General features: G+C 40.3%; 1 protein-coding gene across 1 annotated transcript in view; it reads right to left on the bottom strand.

Moving 5' to 3' along the window:
* Positions 1 to 17,171, bottom strand: part of Marchf11 (membrane associated ring-CH-type finger 11) — a 102,364-nt gene that overhangs the window by 15,646 nt on the left and 69,547 nt on the right. The window contains exon 3 of the mRNA XM_048457049.3: positions 4,621 to 4,813. Within this exon, the coding sequence (XP_048313006.1) occupies positions 4,621 to 4,813 (193 nt within the window). The remainder of the gene's footprint in view (positions 1 to 4,620; positions 4,814 to 17,171) is intronic.

The following is a 17,171-nucleotide window of genomic DNA, read 5'->3' as shown; positions in this document are numbered from 1 at the left end:
CAGTGACGTCACCATAAGCAGATGGAAGGTGAAGCAAATGGTGGAAAAACCAGTAGAGGAGGGTCTTGAGGTCACATTGCTGGTGAAAAGGATTATCTGCTGTACATGTTTGCAGAGCATAAACATGAACTTCCTCAGAATCTCTGTGCATAAGAACAAAATGATCTGGATTGACATTTCCACAAAGGGACTATCACACCAAGAAGAGGCGGGTGGGCGAGGGGGCCTTGGGATAACTGCAGATTTTACAAGTACATAAAGTATATGCCTCTAGTCTTCTTATGTGCATAGTTGGAAACAGATTAAAGGAACAATGTCAATCCATTTTTAAAAGAAGGGAGCAAAAATCAGTGTTTTCCATATTATCCCAGGAAATAAACAAAACTTATCTTTCAGTCATGTATTTGTCATCAAATTATAGGGTTTATTAGAATTTTTAGAAGTAGACTTTCTAACTCTGAGATATTACATAAACAAAGATGCAGTAAGTTTAGCAAGAAGATATTTCAGAATTATTTGCTGTGGCTACCACAAATACTTTACTCCTCTCTCTCAGAAATAAGTCCCTTCAACCCATGTATTCAAACAGGGTGAAACTTGTTTGTACTATACTTATAAAAATTTCAACTTACACATTGGCCATTTTGTCATCTAAACCAGCATGGTATTCAGGAGCCATATATGTCTACTTAAATTAATTTAAGCAAAACTTAACTTAGAATCTAATCTTCTCATTTATCACAATTTACATGTTAAACAGTCAAACAACTATATTTATGGTACTCAACAGTACAGATTTGGACCACTTTCATATCTATGGAAAATTTCTACCTGGCAGACGTGATCTCAACATTTCAACTTTGACCCTTGGGATAATTTAAAACACTAATAAAAGAAAGATGCTAAATCTTAAGGGAGAAGAAGCATGAATGATTAATAATAAAAATATACAACAAATTCAATGTATCAGAAAATAAGTAATCAAATGCTCTCAATTAAAGATGTCTCCTGGGGTTGGGAATTTATCTCTATTGTAGAGGACTTCCCTACCAAGCACAATGCCCTGAATTTATTCCTAGACCCAGAAAACAGGCTCAGAAAAAACTCTTTAAACTTGTGTTTAATGATTCAATTCTATTTTTAATGATTAAATTTCTTACACATTTCATAAAATAGATGCACTTTAATTTTTTATCCTATAATAATCACCTGTGTATTTTTCTGGATTATCTTTTTTCTCTTTTTTCTTTTTTTTTCCCTTTACCTCCCCTCGTCCTGATTCCCCCATCATCCCCCCACCACACCCCCATCCACTACCCGAGAGAGGGTAAGGTTTCCCATGGGGAGTCAACAAAGTCTGATATATCACTAAGAGGCAGGGCCAAGGCCCTCCCCGCTATATCTAGCCTGAGCAAGAATTATTCTCTAAAAGAACATTCAAACTGTCAATTTGTTTTCCTTGTTTAAAAATGAGAAAGTTTGAAAACCTCGCAGAAGTCCTTCCAGTGGTGGGAAGGGGGCATTTCTGCTTTCATCAGACGTCAGTATTAGCTTGCTTATCTATCACTTCCTCCTTGCAACTTACCCTCCATGCAGCCCCAAAGCAGAGATCATTCCCTGCATCACTGAATGATCATTTACCTGCCTATGACATCACATCCCATTATTTTCCAATTACATGTTTACACACCTATGCTCTCTGTCAAACTAAGTAACAAACAAACAAAGAAAGTCTCCAAAGAATTAGGCTTTGTAACAGCAATGGGAATATTGATACAGCTTAGATATGTGTTCTGAGAAATGGAGGCTGGCAAAAGTTTTTAAAGAAAAATGAAGGGAAGTAGATAAAAAGGCTTTGAAATAACAGTCTTTAACAACAGGGGTTAAAATCAACTATGCTCAAGGATAGTTACCAAGGGAGACACCGGTTCAATGTCAAACAGGGAGCCTGTTTGGCTACAATGTCCTCCAGAGGTATTGTCTGTGTGAGTTTGTGCTGGCTTCTGTTCAAAGCTGTGATTCTGTCGTCTTTGGAAACGGTTGTTACCAGGCACAACATGGACTTGTGTTCTAGGAAGTAGTTTTAAGGTGTAATCTATGTGGTTGTTGTTAGTGTGCACCTTTAATGAAAAAAAATTCAAATTAATTTGTAATGTTGGCTGGGGCTAACACTGGCCATAATCCAGCTGGCTAATGCATCCTTTACTCTCTAACTTCCTCAGTTTCTTAGGGTAAAAACATAACATTTTCATAGTTCTAAAATAAACTAATTAATGAGGTTGCCAAATGAAACAATATTCCATCTGAATTATTTAAAGTTTTTCCAATTCTGCAAATAGATCAGTGAATGATGAGAGCTGGGGTCTGATGAGCCAAAAAGACAACAGAATGTGTTCTCAATATTTATAACACAGATAAAATTCACTTTCTAAAATGTCCCTAGAAAATATGGCAACTATTTTTGTTTCTAAGAAATTTGACTTTTATAAGATGAAAGAATATTCAATTTTTAAAAGAGGAGCCCAAATATAGCACATATTTCCCAAAGATCACTAGTTCACATGCCTGTGTTCTTGAAGGCAGTTCTAATAGTCTTAATTAAAATACTGACAGTAATAGGGAAGAACTCAGCAATGACTGCACACCGCGAAACTCATAGAAATGATTTCCTACTTCAGGGGTAACTGGTCCTTCTTAGTTTTTCAATGAGGTAGGAAAGGCAGTTAGGCTTCCCCACAGGCTAACTTCTGAGCTTAATGATATAAAGTGTGTGTTTGTTGTGTTTAACTTCCTTTCTTAAATTTGTTCTAGTTGGTTCACAAAAATACAAAACTGAAGCTATTGATGGACATACAATGTTCATATTAAGGAAAAAAATAAATCTGTCCTCTCCTGAATTTATTCATTATTTATGGTGAAAACTTCCAAAATCCTTTCTTCCAGGTTAAGGAAGCGCTTCCCCTGCAATATCAAAAGCATGCCACATTTTATAACAGACATCGAAGGAATTAACACATTCTCTGAGCTGCTGGAGGGATTTGGTATGCTGAAGGGTTTCATTTCTCCTCTTTATTTAGAGCAATGCCCTAGAGATTAAATTTGAAGAGATTTGGAATTTTCCAAGCACTTGCATGGGCATTAGCACATTTACTGTAGAGTGCACTCCTGTGTGTGATCGGTCTAATTATCCAGGAAACCTGTACTTAGATTACCATCTTCACAACATTTGCCTCCTTCATTTCTCCTTTGAGACTTAACTTTCATCATTTCCTTTCTCGTTAGTCTTGTATTTGTGACAAGGGAAGAAAGGCAGGAAGGAAAGCGAGAATGCTTACATTTTAAGTGTGCATAAGCTTCCTTCTATAAAACAACAGAGGGTATGAAAATTCCTTGTTAACTTTAGACTCTCATAAGTACAGACATTAATTCAAGTGGCCGAGAGTAACTTTGGTGTTTCTGACTCATGCTTACAGATCCCACCTGCCATTGCCTGCTAACAATGGGTTCTTTCGCAGTCGCTGCTGCCTTCATTTAGATTTACGTGGTGGAAATTGTTGTTCCATTTTGTGGGTAGAAAGACAGGGCCTCGAGTAAAGGCTGGGATTGGAAACCAAGTCATCTGATCACCCAGGCATCATTTCCTGAGGCCCTTGACTCTCCAGCTTCAGGATCCTCACCACTGCAGAAAATGTGGACAACTCAGAGGCCAGCTCCACCTGTCCAGTTTCTGATTCATAAGGTCTGGAATGGGCCTGGTGGTCAGCATTTCTAATCAGTGACAGGATGCTACTCTTGCCAGTGATCTGGGGACCACATTTGGGGAAAACTGTTGCTTTAAATCATGGCTACCTTTCCATTTGGTTCTTTTCACAACCCAGGAGGCTGTGAACCAACTTAAAGCTGGCAAATTCTCCTGGGTGCCCATCAGCTGTCACCATCACGGTGCCTGCAAGGACACCTCACACACACACGCCACACAAAGTTGCCTAAGTCAACTTCTGGTGACTGGTCCAATGAACCATAGCCTAACCTTCCAGTGAAGTCTAATTGAGCTACACTTAGGGAAAGGAGGAAGTTTTCCCTCTTCTCTGACACTGAATTCATTAAGCATGATGAGAAAAAAATGAACAAGGAAAATTTCCCCATGCCCTTAACTTTCCGAGGGGCCATTTATGTTCCCAAAGGAATCTGAGCACCAATTATGAAGCAGGATTTTTAGGGCATAGTCATCTCTACAAACCCACAATATTGCTGTTGGCACTGGCCATTCTTCCTCAGCTTTGGAAAGGGCACCAGTTTGTTCTTGCTCCCTGGAAACAAGTGCAATCCTAACATTACTCCCCCCCCCCCCACTTTTTAATTTCCTCTACCACTCCATCTTCTTTTTGGTTGCAAAATATGCCACATTCAGTGAACACTAACCTGCTTTTTTTTTCTTTTCAAACTACCCTGGAAGCAGCCAAGTTGTGGCAACCTCCTCTTCCTGCCCCAACATTTAACTAGAAGTCAAGATAATTTATACCACAACATTCTGCATATATTAGACGTGCTGGCAGAAATGCAGGTGCTGAAAAAGATGCGTTAGGGACAGTTTGTGAATATTGAACACCGTGGTCTTACCTATGCACACTAGATCCATAAAACCATACATTCCATAGCAGATTTGAAAAAGGATGTCCTTCCTCTGCCACACTGCATAGGGGCTGAAGGCTGACCAGAGGAGCCAAGTCACACTCGCTATTAAGAACAGGGATCCTAGGATTACAGCAACCATCTGAACTTTCTCAACCAGTGTTATAGAAATGCTCTGCCACTAAAAGAGAAACAGAGGCATGTAAGAAAGAGGCGCCGTGCAGACTCAGAGACAAAATTTACAAAATCACATTCTTAGTGTTTCTCGACATAATGCCAGACCCCTTCCAATTTGGTCATTCCCCAAATGAATTTCTCCATCATATCCAGGATAGAAAAATAGACAAGTCGAAATCATTAATGAATTGTCTTTGACTCCATTCTTGTCATTAATTTGCCATTCTCAAAGTTTAATATGGTTTTAGTCCAGATAATAATACTGAGGGTAAATGGTTCAGGAATACTTGGTACCTGGAAATCACATACCCACATGAAAATAAATACCTTCTGACAATACACAGTGAAGATTCCTCTGTCTCATGCTGTTTGCTCCTTCAAATATTTGGTTTTAAAGAAAGGAAAAAATTCTTTCTTGTTCTTGTAGAAGAATGTAAAAATAGCAAATAAACTATATGTGATCATCAGTGAAAATCGTAATTGAAAGTAACACAAAGAGTAATCATACAGGCGTCACAAATCTGGTCTTATCTGTTAATGGTGTAGCTCATGTTCTCAGACATAGTTGCCATTACTAGCAGTAGGTAAGCCTTGGAGCATTCTTGTCAAGATTTAGAATTTGTATACCAATGGCAGATCCTAGAAACACTTGAATGCAAAGCAGCACACAGTAGTCAACGAAGAGTGACTTGGTATAGCCTAGGTGTCAGTATTTGAGAGGAATTACAGGGGCTGACAATATCCTTCAGTGGTCCTATTAGGTTGAGAAGATCAATTAATCTCGTTCTCACTTTTATATGCTTGGGAAACACACAAGACAAAAAAATGGTTGACCCATAAGCAATAAAACGCATAAGAACCTACTCAGTCTGTGGAGGAAAGGTCTGGCTCTTGTCACTTTGGGCTCATTAAAGAACCTTTCCCAAAGGAGCTCAACCTAATATGTCCATTAAATAAATCTGAGTTTTCTTAAAACTCATACTTACCTTAAGTCTCTGCATGTACATGTTTCTAACAGCAAATCTACCTCACTTGTAATTTCCCTCTGCATTCTCCCTTTCCCTCCTCCCCTTTTCACAGATACCTCATCAGCAGATAACCAAATAATCCACTTGTAATATTTTAAATTGGAACTTAATCTCCAATATTTACATATATATTATTGAATTCTTTGTTATTATGGGTTAAATGTCAACATACATTTAAAATAATACTCTAAAGTCATTTACGTAACAGAAGACAGAACGAACCGACAGTAAACAATTGTTCACTGTGATAAACATATTCTTCATTTTAGTGGGGGCTTTTCTTTTATAACTAACACATATGATAATAATAATAAACTATTGTGTATTATTTCCTCTTTATAAGTTAACAGGGTTGCATTTCAAGTGCATTTTTGCTTTTTCCCTTAGCTTCCTGATGTAATTAGAAACACATTAATCCCACCTGCCAGAGATTTAACGGCAAAGCATCTCAAGCTTGTTGTCACCTGGAAAGCGGCCCTGTAACCCGTTCTTGTTTACTGTGGGTTTGTGTTAAAATCTGCCTTAAGTACAGCAACACAGGACGCACCACAGAAAGCAGCCATGCATCCTAAATGGAGGTGGCCACATCTACATGCAGGCAGGATCTTACCCTGAACCAATCACTTGGGGTAAACAGAAACAAAACATAAAACAAAGCATACATTTGGGGGGTTGCTTTTCAGACAAGTCCTCTATCATAGCACTGAATTTACAGTTCTCTTGAGGCACAGACTCCTGACCACTGTGGAATACACCACCACAACTGACTCTAAAGTAACTCATACTTTTAAGTTCACAGAGCAATGGTGGTGGTGGTGGTGGTGGTGGTGGTGGTGTGTGTGTGTGTGTGTGTGTGTGTGTGTGTGTGGTGTATGTGTGTATGTCTGGTGGTGGTGTGTGTGTGTGTGTGTGTCTGGTGTGTGTGTGTGTATGTGTGTGTGTGTGTGTGCGTGTGCCTGGTGGTGGTGATGTGTCTGTGTGTGTGTATGTATGTGTGTCTGTGTATCAATGTGTGTACTTAATTTTCATCTGGAGGTTCATATACCAAGGAGAAAGGACTGAATCACAGGACTCCTGGATTACCAAAAATTCCTGAGTAGGATTCAATGAGTATGTTCTTTTACATGGTCTATATTTTTCTTTTTCCAATAATCTGTGTAATGGAAGAGTGGAATTTTCAAGTTGAAGAGTTCAGTGTTAGGTAAGTCATTAGACTCAGCTTTGGTTAGACCTTGTCTGCAGGTCAAACTTCTAACCTAGGAGATATGCCCCTCACTGGCAGAGAAGCCAAATGAGTAAAGGAACACTTCCAGGAACAAGAAATACGAATGCTTCATGCTTGTCTGGTTGAGGCCAAATTTAAGGTGGCTTGTGTGAATGCCTGGAGTTTGAAGGAACGTGTGTAGGCTCAGGAGAGCAAGCTACGGGAAACAAACTGATCACGCTGCACTGGGAGGGTCAATTATGTGCTGTTACAACAGAAATTTACTGTTTCCTGGGATTTTTCGAATTTAGTTTTAAAGAAGGATAAACCATATATACTCTATAAGGAATCCTCTGTAATTTTCAGAATAACTCAACTTTCTCCATTAACAACACAAACAAACTTCCCAGTACATTTATGTTCCTCACGTGCTGATGAGCGCTAAATGTCACATTGCTTTACTGAACGGCTAGTGAGGACAAACACTGTCAAAGGGTGAGTTCGGGAATGTGGTCATGCGCACAGGGGCTACCCTCCACATAGGAACATCATGTTGGTCGTTTCTTTGCTCTCCCTTGACAACTCCCTCATATTTCTAGAGTTAACTACAAAAGGAGAAAGAGTTGCCTCATTTCTCCCATAAAAATAATAGATCTAGCTTCTATGGTAGGGAATTCAGCCAGCATCATTGCTCTCAGAAGTAAGAGAGTACCCATAGTTTCTGCTCAGAGACCACGAGACAACAATAAAGAAGTAGATGATAATGACCATCTTGGGGCCTGTCTTTCCACCTCATGGTATCTAAGGACTAGACTTCAGTTTGTGAAACATTTGAAACTTGAGCTAGCTTTCAATGGTGAAACATAATTGTCTCCTCTGGAGATTCCATAGTAGTGCATGCCTGAAATCCCAGAACTCAGAGTAGGAGGAAAACTACCATAAAACTGAGCCGACCTGGTATGCTGAGTAACTTCTGGAATAACTAGGACTCCATGAGACCTTGTCTCAAAGGGATGTTTTCCTCATACTCTCCCTTTCTTCCTTTCTCCTCTCCCTCTCTCCCTCCTCTCTCTCTCTCTCTCTCTCTCCCTCTCCCTCTCTCTCTCTCTCATGTGTTTTCTAATGACTTCATGTCATTGATGCGTAGAAAGATGATACAACAGTGCCTAAACCGGTTTCCCATACTTAATGTTATTTCATTTTAGTTCATGAGACTTGATTCACAGTCTTAAAAATTATTTGTATCTATACAACAAACTACTATTTCATTAAAAACTGGAACCAAGAAGGTCCTCTATTGGATGTTTACCGTCACTTAATGTCCTGGAGATAATTTAGTAATACTAACTTCCATGCATATAGGACCACATGTGGCTATCATCCTGCATTAACTCACCGAATTACCATAGCAACTCTGTGAGAGCAGCAACCATCGCCTTAAAGAGAAGTAGATGTGAGCAGAAATGACATGATACTTAATATTGATTACTAACTTGACAGGATTGATAATCACTTAGGAGAAGCCTCAGGGCCTAACTGTGAAGGATTATATTGATTAGGTTAGTTTTAGGTCATGTCTGTGAGGGATTGCATTGATTAGGTTAACTATGGTCGGAGAGTCACCATTCCCTGCTCTTGGGTCTTTGACCACATAGAAAGGGAAAGAAAAACCAGCTGAGTACAGTAATTTGTCATTCACTGATTCTTAACTACAGAAGCAATGTGATCAGCTACCTCACGTGTCTGCATGGTGTGTGTCAGAATAAACCTTTTCACCCTTAAGCTGCTTTTGACAGAATATTTTATTACAGGAGCAGGGAAAATAATTAAGACATAAAATTGGTGCCAGCAGTGGGGTCGTTATTGTGATAAACCTCACTGAGCATGAGGTCTCTAGGCCTCCACAACTATTCCGTGAATGAAATGTGGAAGAGCTTGACAGTTTGTGCTTCAAAACGCTTTGCCTGCTGCCACCCAAGCATAGCTGGTTATTCTGGTGGGGGCCTGGAAGACAAGGAATATGCATAGCAGAGGCCCCCCAGTTCATGAGTTTGGGGGAGAACAGGAACTCTACAGGAACTGAACTAGGAGGCAATTATGTGTTATATTTTGACCAAGAACCTGGCTTCATTCTGTCAATGTCCAGAGAAGATGAGTACAGTTGAATTTAAAGATGATGGACTAATCTGCTTGCTGGAGAACATTTCAAATCAGCAGAACATTTCAGTTTTGAGTATAGCTGATGAGTTTTTATGACTCTTATCCATTTCTGTAGTAAAAAAGAATAAATATTGAATAGATAGATATTAAAAATGTTCAGATTACTGAGGAAGAGAAGGGCTTAATGAAGTTAAAGTTTGCAGCCTAGGTGCACACTGAAAAGAGGGTTGCAGTTTTTAAAGAAAAACACCCTGATCTTCACAGGAATAGTAGGACATGTGTCTCAAGAGCAACCTTCCTCCCACCAAATGCAGCTCAAGAGGGCCCCTGACCCAAGGAAGGGATTGCCTGGGCCAGGGTAACCCCATGATCAGCACAGAGACGTTTACATCTGCGGTCTGGTAAGGCCTGGCTACATCTCAAACTGATGGAATTGGCAGCAGCACCAAGATGATGCCGTCTTCAAAGATGTGAAATATGCAAGATCATGGGATCATAGTGAGCGAGTAAGGCAATGTGTGATGGCATGGGTCAGAATCCAAGCGAGGAGCTCATGGAGGCCATTAGGCAACGTTGTAAAGATGAAGTCTAAATTGCAATGGAGACTCCAGAAAGATGAAGACGACAGAACCAAGAGGTGCCTACGTAGGAAAGTTGCATACACATAAGGGAATAAAGTCACAGGAGAGGCTACGTGTACTGCGGGTAATAGAGCTGTGATAGTGGGCTACCTAAGCTTTTGGCTGTCCCGATGATTCTATCACAGGTCCAAGATGCTAGAACTGAAGCTACAGGATTTAGTGCTTTTCCTACTGGATTTCAATCCTACCTTTGTCTCATTATTACTTGATTTGCCTCCATACTTCCCTTTCAGAAATGGGAATGTTCATTCATTGCTGTTGTAGGTAGGAAATATGTAATGACAGTAAAGATGTTTAAAGTTAAATTCAATGTGCTTCTACATTATATGACATGCCATGAGCCACAGAGGTGTAAAAGTTTGGCTTAAAGGTGTTGTGTTTGGATGTCAAGTGGGCAAAGGTAGAGTTGTGTTAATGTTGACTATTGACATGATCTAGAATCACCTAGGAGGCAAGCCTCTGGGCAGAAAGGCAAGTAATTATCTTAACTAGGTTAACTGAGGTCTGAAGATCCAGCCTAAAAGTGGGCAGTGTCATTCACTTGGCCTGAGTCCTGGGCTGCATGAAGTAGAAACACATGGCTGATCTTGAACATTCTTCGTTCTCTACCCCTTGATGGTGGAAACTATATAACTGGCTTCTTCAAACTACTGCTACCAAGGTTATACCCTTGAACTGCAAAGAAAATAAACCTTTTATTCATTAATTGACTTTTGTCACAGTGTTTTATCAAAAAAGGAAAAAAGGAAGGGAAAGAATATACATATATACATTTTCATGTCCTATATACAAATATACATACGTATACATATGACAGGAAGCTACAATTTCCCTAAGATCCCATTTAGGACTAGAAAAGAGGCATAGGCTCAGGCAGTCTGACTCTGGCAATTTTACTGTTAACATGTTAGATTTTATAATTCTAGTGAATTTTAAGACAATTTCACATATCCTCTATATACTCTTCTATGCAGCACTGTGACATGCCTCTGCTGATGCTCCAATGCTGTTGCCTGTGGTTTGCTGGAAGAACAATCCAGCTGGGCTTGTGACTGAACGCTATTCCCTGCTCTCCCGGGCAACCCTAGATCCACATTCCTAAGAGAAGAAGGGCTGAGCCTGTAAATCCCATCAAAGAGGGCTCTTCAGATGAACATGAATCCTCCATGCTTGGCACACAGTTGCTACAGAATGTAAGGAGAGCTGATCGGAGAAGAGCAAGGGAGGGAGAATGGGGGTAGGAGGAAGAAGAGCCCTCTCAGTTCATTTTACTCCGTTCTCTTGGATGTTATTCATCGCTTTAGGAACCGAGAATTTCCTTCTCCTTCACTTGCTGACTCTGTTTCTCACCAATTCCCACTGAGCTCGAAAGCCACCTCAACTACCCATTATTTCTTACTTCAATCACAGACAGCACTATGGTCTCTACATCTTGCACAGATCACAGGTTTCATGATGGTTGAGGCTGAAACTTACACCCTCATGTTCACCACACTGCTGAACCCACCTACCAGTGCCTGGAAATACAGGCTACTGAAAGTGATTCCAGCCATCCATGTGATCATGACTGGCAAGGGATCATTCTTTTCACACCCATCATCCTGAAGTCCTGGATCTAGCCAAACCACCACTGAATGCAGATTTGTCCCTAAAAACTTAAGTTATTTCCAAATTTCCCTCTCTGCTTCCTATGTCTTCTCTCATCCTTTCTCTACTTGTTTAAGCCTGTACCTTAAAAGAGGAAAACACAGACACAATCACAGCAATCACAGAACAGGTTCAGAGAAGAAAAACCATGGCCAGCAAAGGCAACCAAGCACAGGGCCAGCTAAGACAGACACAAGCTCTCTCAAGAGCATCCCCAGTGCTTTCCAAGTCTGGAAATGATAGCTTCTGAGATATTCCCACATAAGAAAAAGAATCTCACAGAGTTGAACCTCTTTAATTTGAACTAATTTTGAAAAAAAAATAAACTCACATGACAAATTATGTCTTCTCTGAACAGGACCTTTTTAGAGGTGCTTTTATTTGTTCCAAAAAGATACTGACCACACATACAGCCAAGATTAGTAGAGGGTCCATGTTGGTCACTCTTCTTAGAAAATACTGTTAATGTCTCTAAAACTATAATAATGATGATCTTACATAAAGATTATTACTAATTAACTCAGCTTTATTACTGAGGAGACAAGACACAAAGAAAAATCTAAGAATTTTCTATAAAACATGACAGGAAACCAAGTCAAAACAAGGTCTAAAGCTTCCTCCTGTAGAAATGACTTCCAACCAGTAAACCATGTTTGTTATCTAGGACACCACTTAAGAGATGTGTTCTCCATCCTGTTATCTAAAAGAGTTGAGGCCTTTTCTAAGTTAAGAGCCCAGTTTGTTCCTGGAAAGGAGCATGTGCTGAGAGAAAAGCAGCCTGGACTTGGAGAGCGCAGTTCCGTTTGGTGAGCATTAAATCACGGAGTCCCGAGTACTGTGTCGTCTTTGTTTCTAAAAGAAAGGCCAGATATGAATCATAAGCTAATGGCTCTGTAGTCAATGACAGGTGGGGTTACTCACAGGGCTACTCGAGAGAACATCTGTTCCTAAGGGGCGTCCTCATCAGAAAGAAACGAGATTAGACGGTATCTATTTTCAGTCACCTTGGCGTGGTGTTTAGATTGCAGTCCTAGAGTCAGGATTAACAATATGGGCAGGGAACTTGCTTTTGTGGAATCAGAGTGACAGGAAGATGCAATGTCCCCTTGATTACAGGCCTTATTCGTCATAGAGTTTTTATAGGCTGCAAGATAGAAGTGGCTTCATGGATTGAACCAGATCTTCCCTGCAAGAAAAATATCTTCATTACCTTTTCAGAGCTGAAACAAAATCAGACAAAAGAAAGCTGAAACCTGAGCAACTTCTAGAAAATAATCAGAAAACAGAACTCTACTTTTGGGAAAGTTAACAGCAACTCACAGGGTGAAAGAGAATGCAATCATTGACTTCTTGTCAATCAACTCCAGACTATATATGAAAGGGATAGGTGTCATGGGGGGGGCAGAGGACAATCACTTTCTCAAAACTGGCACATGGAGAAGAGGAAAGAATGGATAGCTTGATAGGTTATGTAGTCCAGGCTACCCCTTGAATCTGTTATGCGTCTCAGACTGGTTCTTCTCCCTAAATCCTCCTGCCTTCCATGCTATTCCTCAAAGAAATTAAAGACTCCAGTGAATTACAGTTAAAGATTGAGATGTACTGTTTTTAGGTAGTTATTCCTCTCAAATTTAAATTCTAGATAAAATGGATTTGAAATGTTATCATGAAGACTGTTTCTTTGCTATTTATCACATATTTACAGTACAAATCATTCATCTAAAATGATACTCTGATAGGAAGTACCAATCATTCCAATTTTTATTTTCTTGGATAACAAGAGACAATCAAAGCTCCAAATCTCTGATTGGGTTGAAATTTCTCTAAGAACCAGACAGCTGGAAAATCTGAGCCCACTTTCTTATGTGAAAACTGCTTTCATTCTAATCTCTTGGATACTAGAAAGTCATGGAATTGACAGACACTGTCCTGACTGTAAACTGTCATTTTATTTAACTAAAATGCCTAGACCCAAGTCATATGATCAGAAAAATAAAGCAAGAGGGGAACAGGTTACACAAGTGCTCCAGATATGAGAACTCCACTCTATTGATAATATCCAGAAAATCAATGAAACATTGCCTTCCAAATACCTGGAAATCTGAGAGCAGAATAGATGGGGACAGGAAGGAATCTGACTCAAATCATGTGCAGAGAGGACACACAATATGGGCGAGGACAAAAGAAATCTGGAAGCCTGAAAAGTTCCAAATTCTACCGTAGGAGAAGGCAGAATCAGTGTGAGATGGAGGTTGGGTTATGAAATGAGTCAAGGTAAGCAGAGGATGGGGACTTGGATCAGAAAGGGTGCGACCCAGAGAGCATCTGTGAAGAGCCAGAGGCCGAGACAACTATTGCAGGAGTCGAATGAGCCCGTCAGGGTGGTGTCTACCCACAGTTACCCCCATGGAAATTTGGCCTTCATTTACAGGCCAGTTATTTGAGAATAGGTGAATGATCTTTTAGCCACAAATTGGGAGCTTGTTAAGAAAAAGCATATATATTCCTCTATTATTTTCCTCCTAATTTCCAAAGAACTGTCCATATTTCATCTCTCTCACTTGATTATCTAGATTCTTGAAATCTTGTGCTACATTTTCCCTCCCTGCCTAATTTTTTATATCATGTTACAGCTGTCTAAAGTCAGTAGCCTTGATCTCGCCACACATGATTTAAAGGTGTGTGCTGGTGCATGGTGCATGCTTGGCTTATTACTCCTCTAAATACAGAGTCAATATGTTTACCTGCTGGGCACCCAGGAGCCCTAAATAACATCTGAGACTATAGATGGGCTGAGTTCTTCTCTCCACAAAGATGCAATAACTGTCTCTGCTAAAGGAGACTATTCTAACTTCAGTGTTTTCAAATTTGCTTTTCCGCAGAATTTCCATTGCTGGCAGTTGCCTCATCATCGCAGTTCATGCAGAGCATGCACCGAGTATTCTGTTAGTGGGCAGAATGGTGCCCTCGGTCATGTGGAATGGCAGCAGAAGCCAGACAGCCGCTTCTGTGGGATTTTTACAATGCTTTTGTCTCTTGCCCATGGAAAGGCAGCGTAATGTGGTAGGACAAAGACTAGAGGCTAAGAAGTGGCCCCACAACCAAGTGCTTCACCTCATTGAGGCCTCAGTGGCATTCTATGTAATGACACTTGATAATTGCTTTTGGCACAGTTTGGATATCGTTTTCATACACTGGAAATTTTATAAGAAAAAGGCTGATCAGTGTGTAATTATGTACTTAGGAATATGTATGTATATACACATACAAGTATGTATATAACAACAATTTAAAAAGAGGCCACAAATTTGAAAGAAAGCAAGGAGGGATGTATGAAAGGGTTTGGAGAGAGGGAGTGGAAGGGAGAAATGATGTGATTGCACTGTAATGTCAAAAACACATATTAAAGTCTTTTTTTTTAAAAAAAGGAAGCTATATTCCCAGAGGAGTAATGCATGTCTTACCCAGCCAGTTCTTCTGAGTGAGAGCAGTTATAAGAAGAGGAAGCCTGGCCCTGCAATCTCTTCTGCAAATGCTCCCAATGATGTGATTCTATTTACCTGGAGGGACTCTCAAGAGGACGAAAAGATAGGGCCACCTGATCTGGAGCGTCAACCTCCAAAACTGTGAGTTCAATATTTTCTTAATAAAGTACTCAACCTTAGGCATTTTGTTATATCAAATCAATAAATAAAAAGAAACTAAGAACTCAGACAGTTATCTCAGAAAAGCCCTACATTTACATCATCATAATGAGCTCTACTTCCCTAAACAGAGGGCTGGGGACTGGATCAATGGAAGAAGACCACAGAGAGGCTGAGCCCTGAGGAAAGACACAGTCTGTAAGGTGGGGGGTGATCCTGTAGCATCTACTAAGTGCAATTGGACTTTGCTTTAGCTCCAGGTTTGAGAAGTCGCACTATGGCTTGACACCACCAATGTAAAAGTACACATAGAATTTTCATTCTCTCTCTCTCTCTCTCTCTCTCTCTCTCTCTCTCTCTCTCTCACACACACACACACACACACACACACACACACACACACACATACACACACACACACACACACACACACACACACACACACACACACACCTCTTACACCTCTTTAAGACCAAAACATAAACATCCATTAAAAGTGCATTTGTCAATTGCCTGGCATATGTAGTTTGCATAGAAATTACTAACTTTGTGAAAACTTCCTGTTCTCAGGAGATCATAAGCCTGGGTATACTCATGGAGAAGATGAGTATGGTACTTAGCAAGGAGACATATTTTCTTTTCTGTGGCCATCATGGGGAAGCTTCCAGGAAAAGTAACCTTGAGTCACCTTGAGGATGAGTAAGAGAGTTTGGTGAAGAAGTCCCTGCAGTCTTGTGCGGAGGGTAACATATGTGGAGAGACACTGGGGGGAAAACAATAAGGTTTCTTACTAGAAAGTAGGAAGTAAGGAGGAAGTGCTGGTAGGTTTCCACTATCAATCACAGCTTGTGTCTTTACCACAAAGCATGGAGCATTGCGTAAGCACAACAGTGTCATGGCTCTGGATGTAACAGGGTGACTCAGAGACACCTCCTGCTTAGATCAACCTTGCTCTTTCTCATTCTTCTAAGGATAAGCAAAAATGATGCATCCCAACCCAAGTGTTTTTCTGTCACATGGCTCTTGCAACCATGGAGTGGCAATCATTTCTCTATCCCTGTCAGTAAGGGAACACAATTTGACCAATAGCACATGACAAGAATGAGCCTTGTGTCTACCCCCAAAAAGACTGTCCCTGTGTAGCCAACATGAATTTCCTAGGTTTTACAAACCACAGCAATTAACAAAACTGATTTCCTTCAAACTGGCTCAGGCTACATGTGGAGGCCCTGGGCCAGACACTGTGAGGAGAGGAGCTTCAAGGTATTAGTCAGTTGATAGAGGCACCTCCTGGAAACAAAGTCTTTATCTCCAAAGTACAAAAGCTGGCCACAGTTACATAGCCCAGTCAAAACTCTTGAGACCTCAGAATGGAATGGAAGATAAAGACAGTCTCTTAGACAGCTGGCATGGGTCAGCTTCTTCTTCCAATTGTGGTTAAGAACATGTTGAGACTGATGGTGAGAACATACTGAAACTTATGATGAGAACATGCTGAGACTGACTCATGGTGAGAACTTGCAGAGATTCATAGTGAGAACATACTGAGATTCATGGTGAGAACATGCTAAGACTCATGATGAGAACATGTTGAGATTCATAGAGAGACCATACTGAGACTAATGATGAGAACATGCTGAGATTCATGGTGAGAACATGCTGGGACTCATGATGAGAACATGTTCAGATTTGTGGTAAGAACATTCTGAGACTTATGGTGAGAACATGCTGAGATTCCAGCATGAGAACATGCCTAGACGTGGTGAGAATATGCTGAGATATGGTGCAAACATATTAAGATTCATGGTGAGAACGTGATGAGATTTATGGTGAGAATATGTTGAAGCTCATAGTTGAGAACTTGCAGGGACTCATGGTGAGAACATGTTGAGTCTCATGGTAAGAACATGTTGAGACTCATGATGAGAACATGCTGAGACTCATGGTAAGAACATGCTAAGATTCCGTGATGAGAACATGCTGAGTTTCCATGGTAAGAACATGTTGAGACTCATGGTGAGAACTTGCAGAGACTCAT

This window comes from Myodes glareolus, chromosome 15 (genome assembly GCF_982192425.1).
Source record: "Myodes glareolus chromosome 15, mMyoGla1.1, whole genome shotgun sequence".
Classification (NCBI taxonomy): Eukaryota; Metazoa; Chordata; class Mammalia; order Rodentia; family Cricetidae; genus Myodes; species Myodes glareolus.
This window is presented reverse-complemented; position numbering and strand designations above follow the sequence as displayed.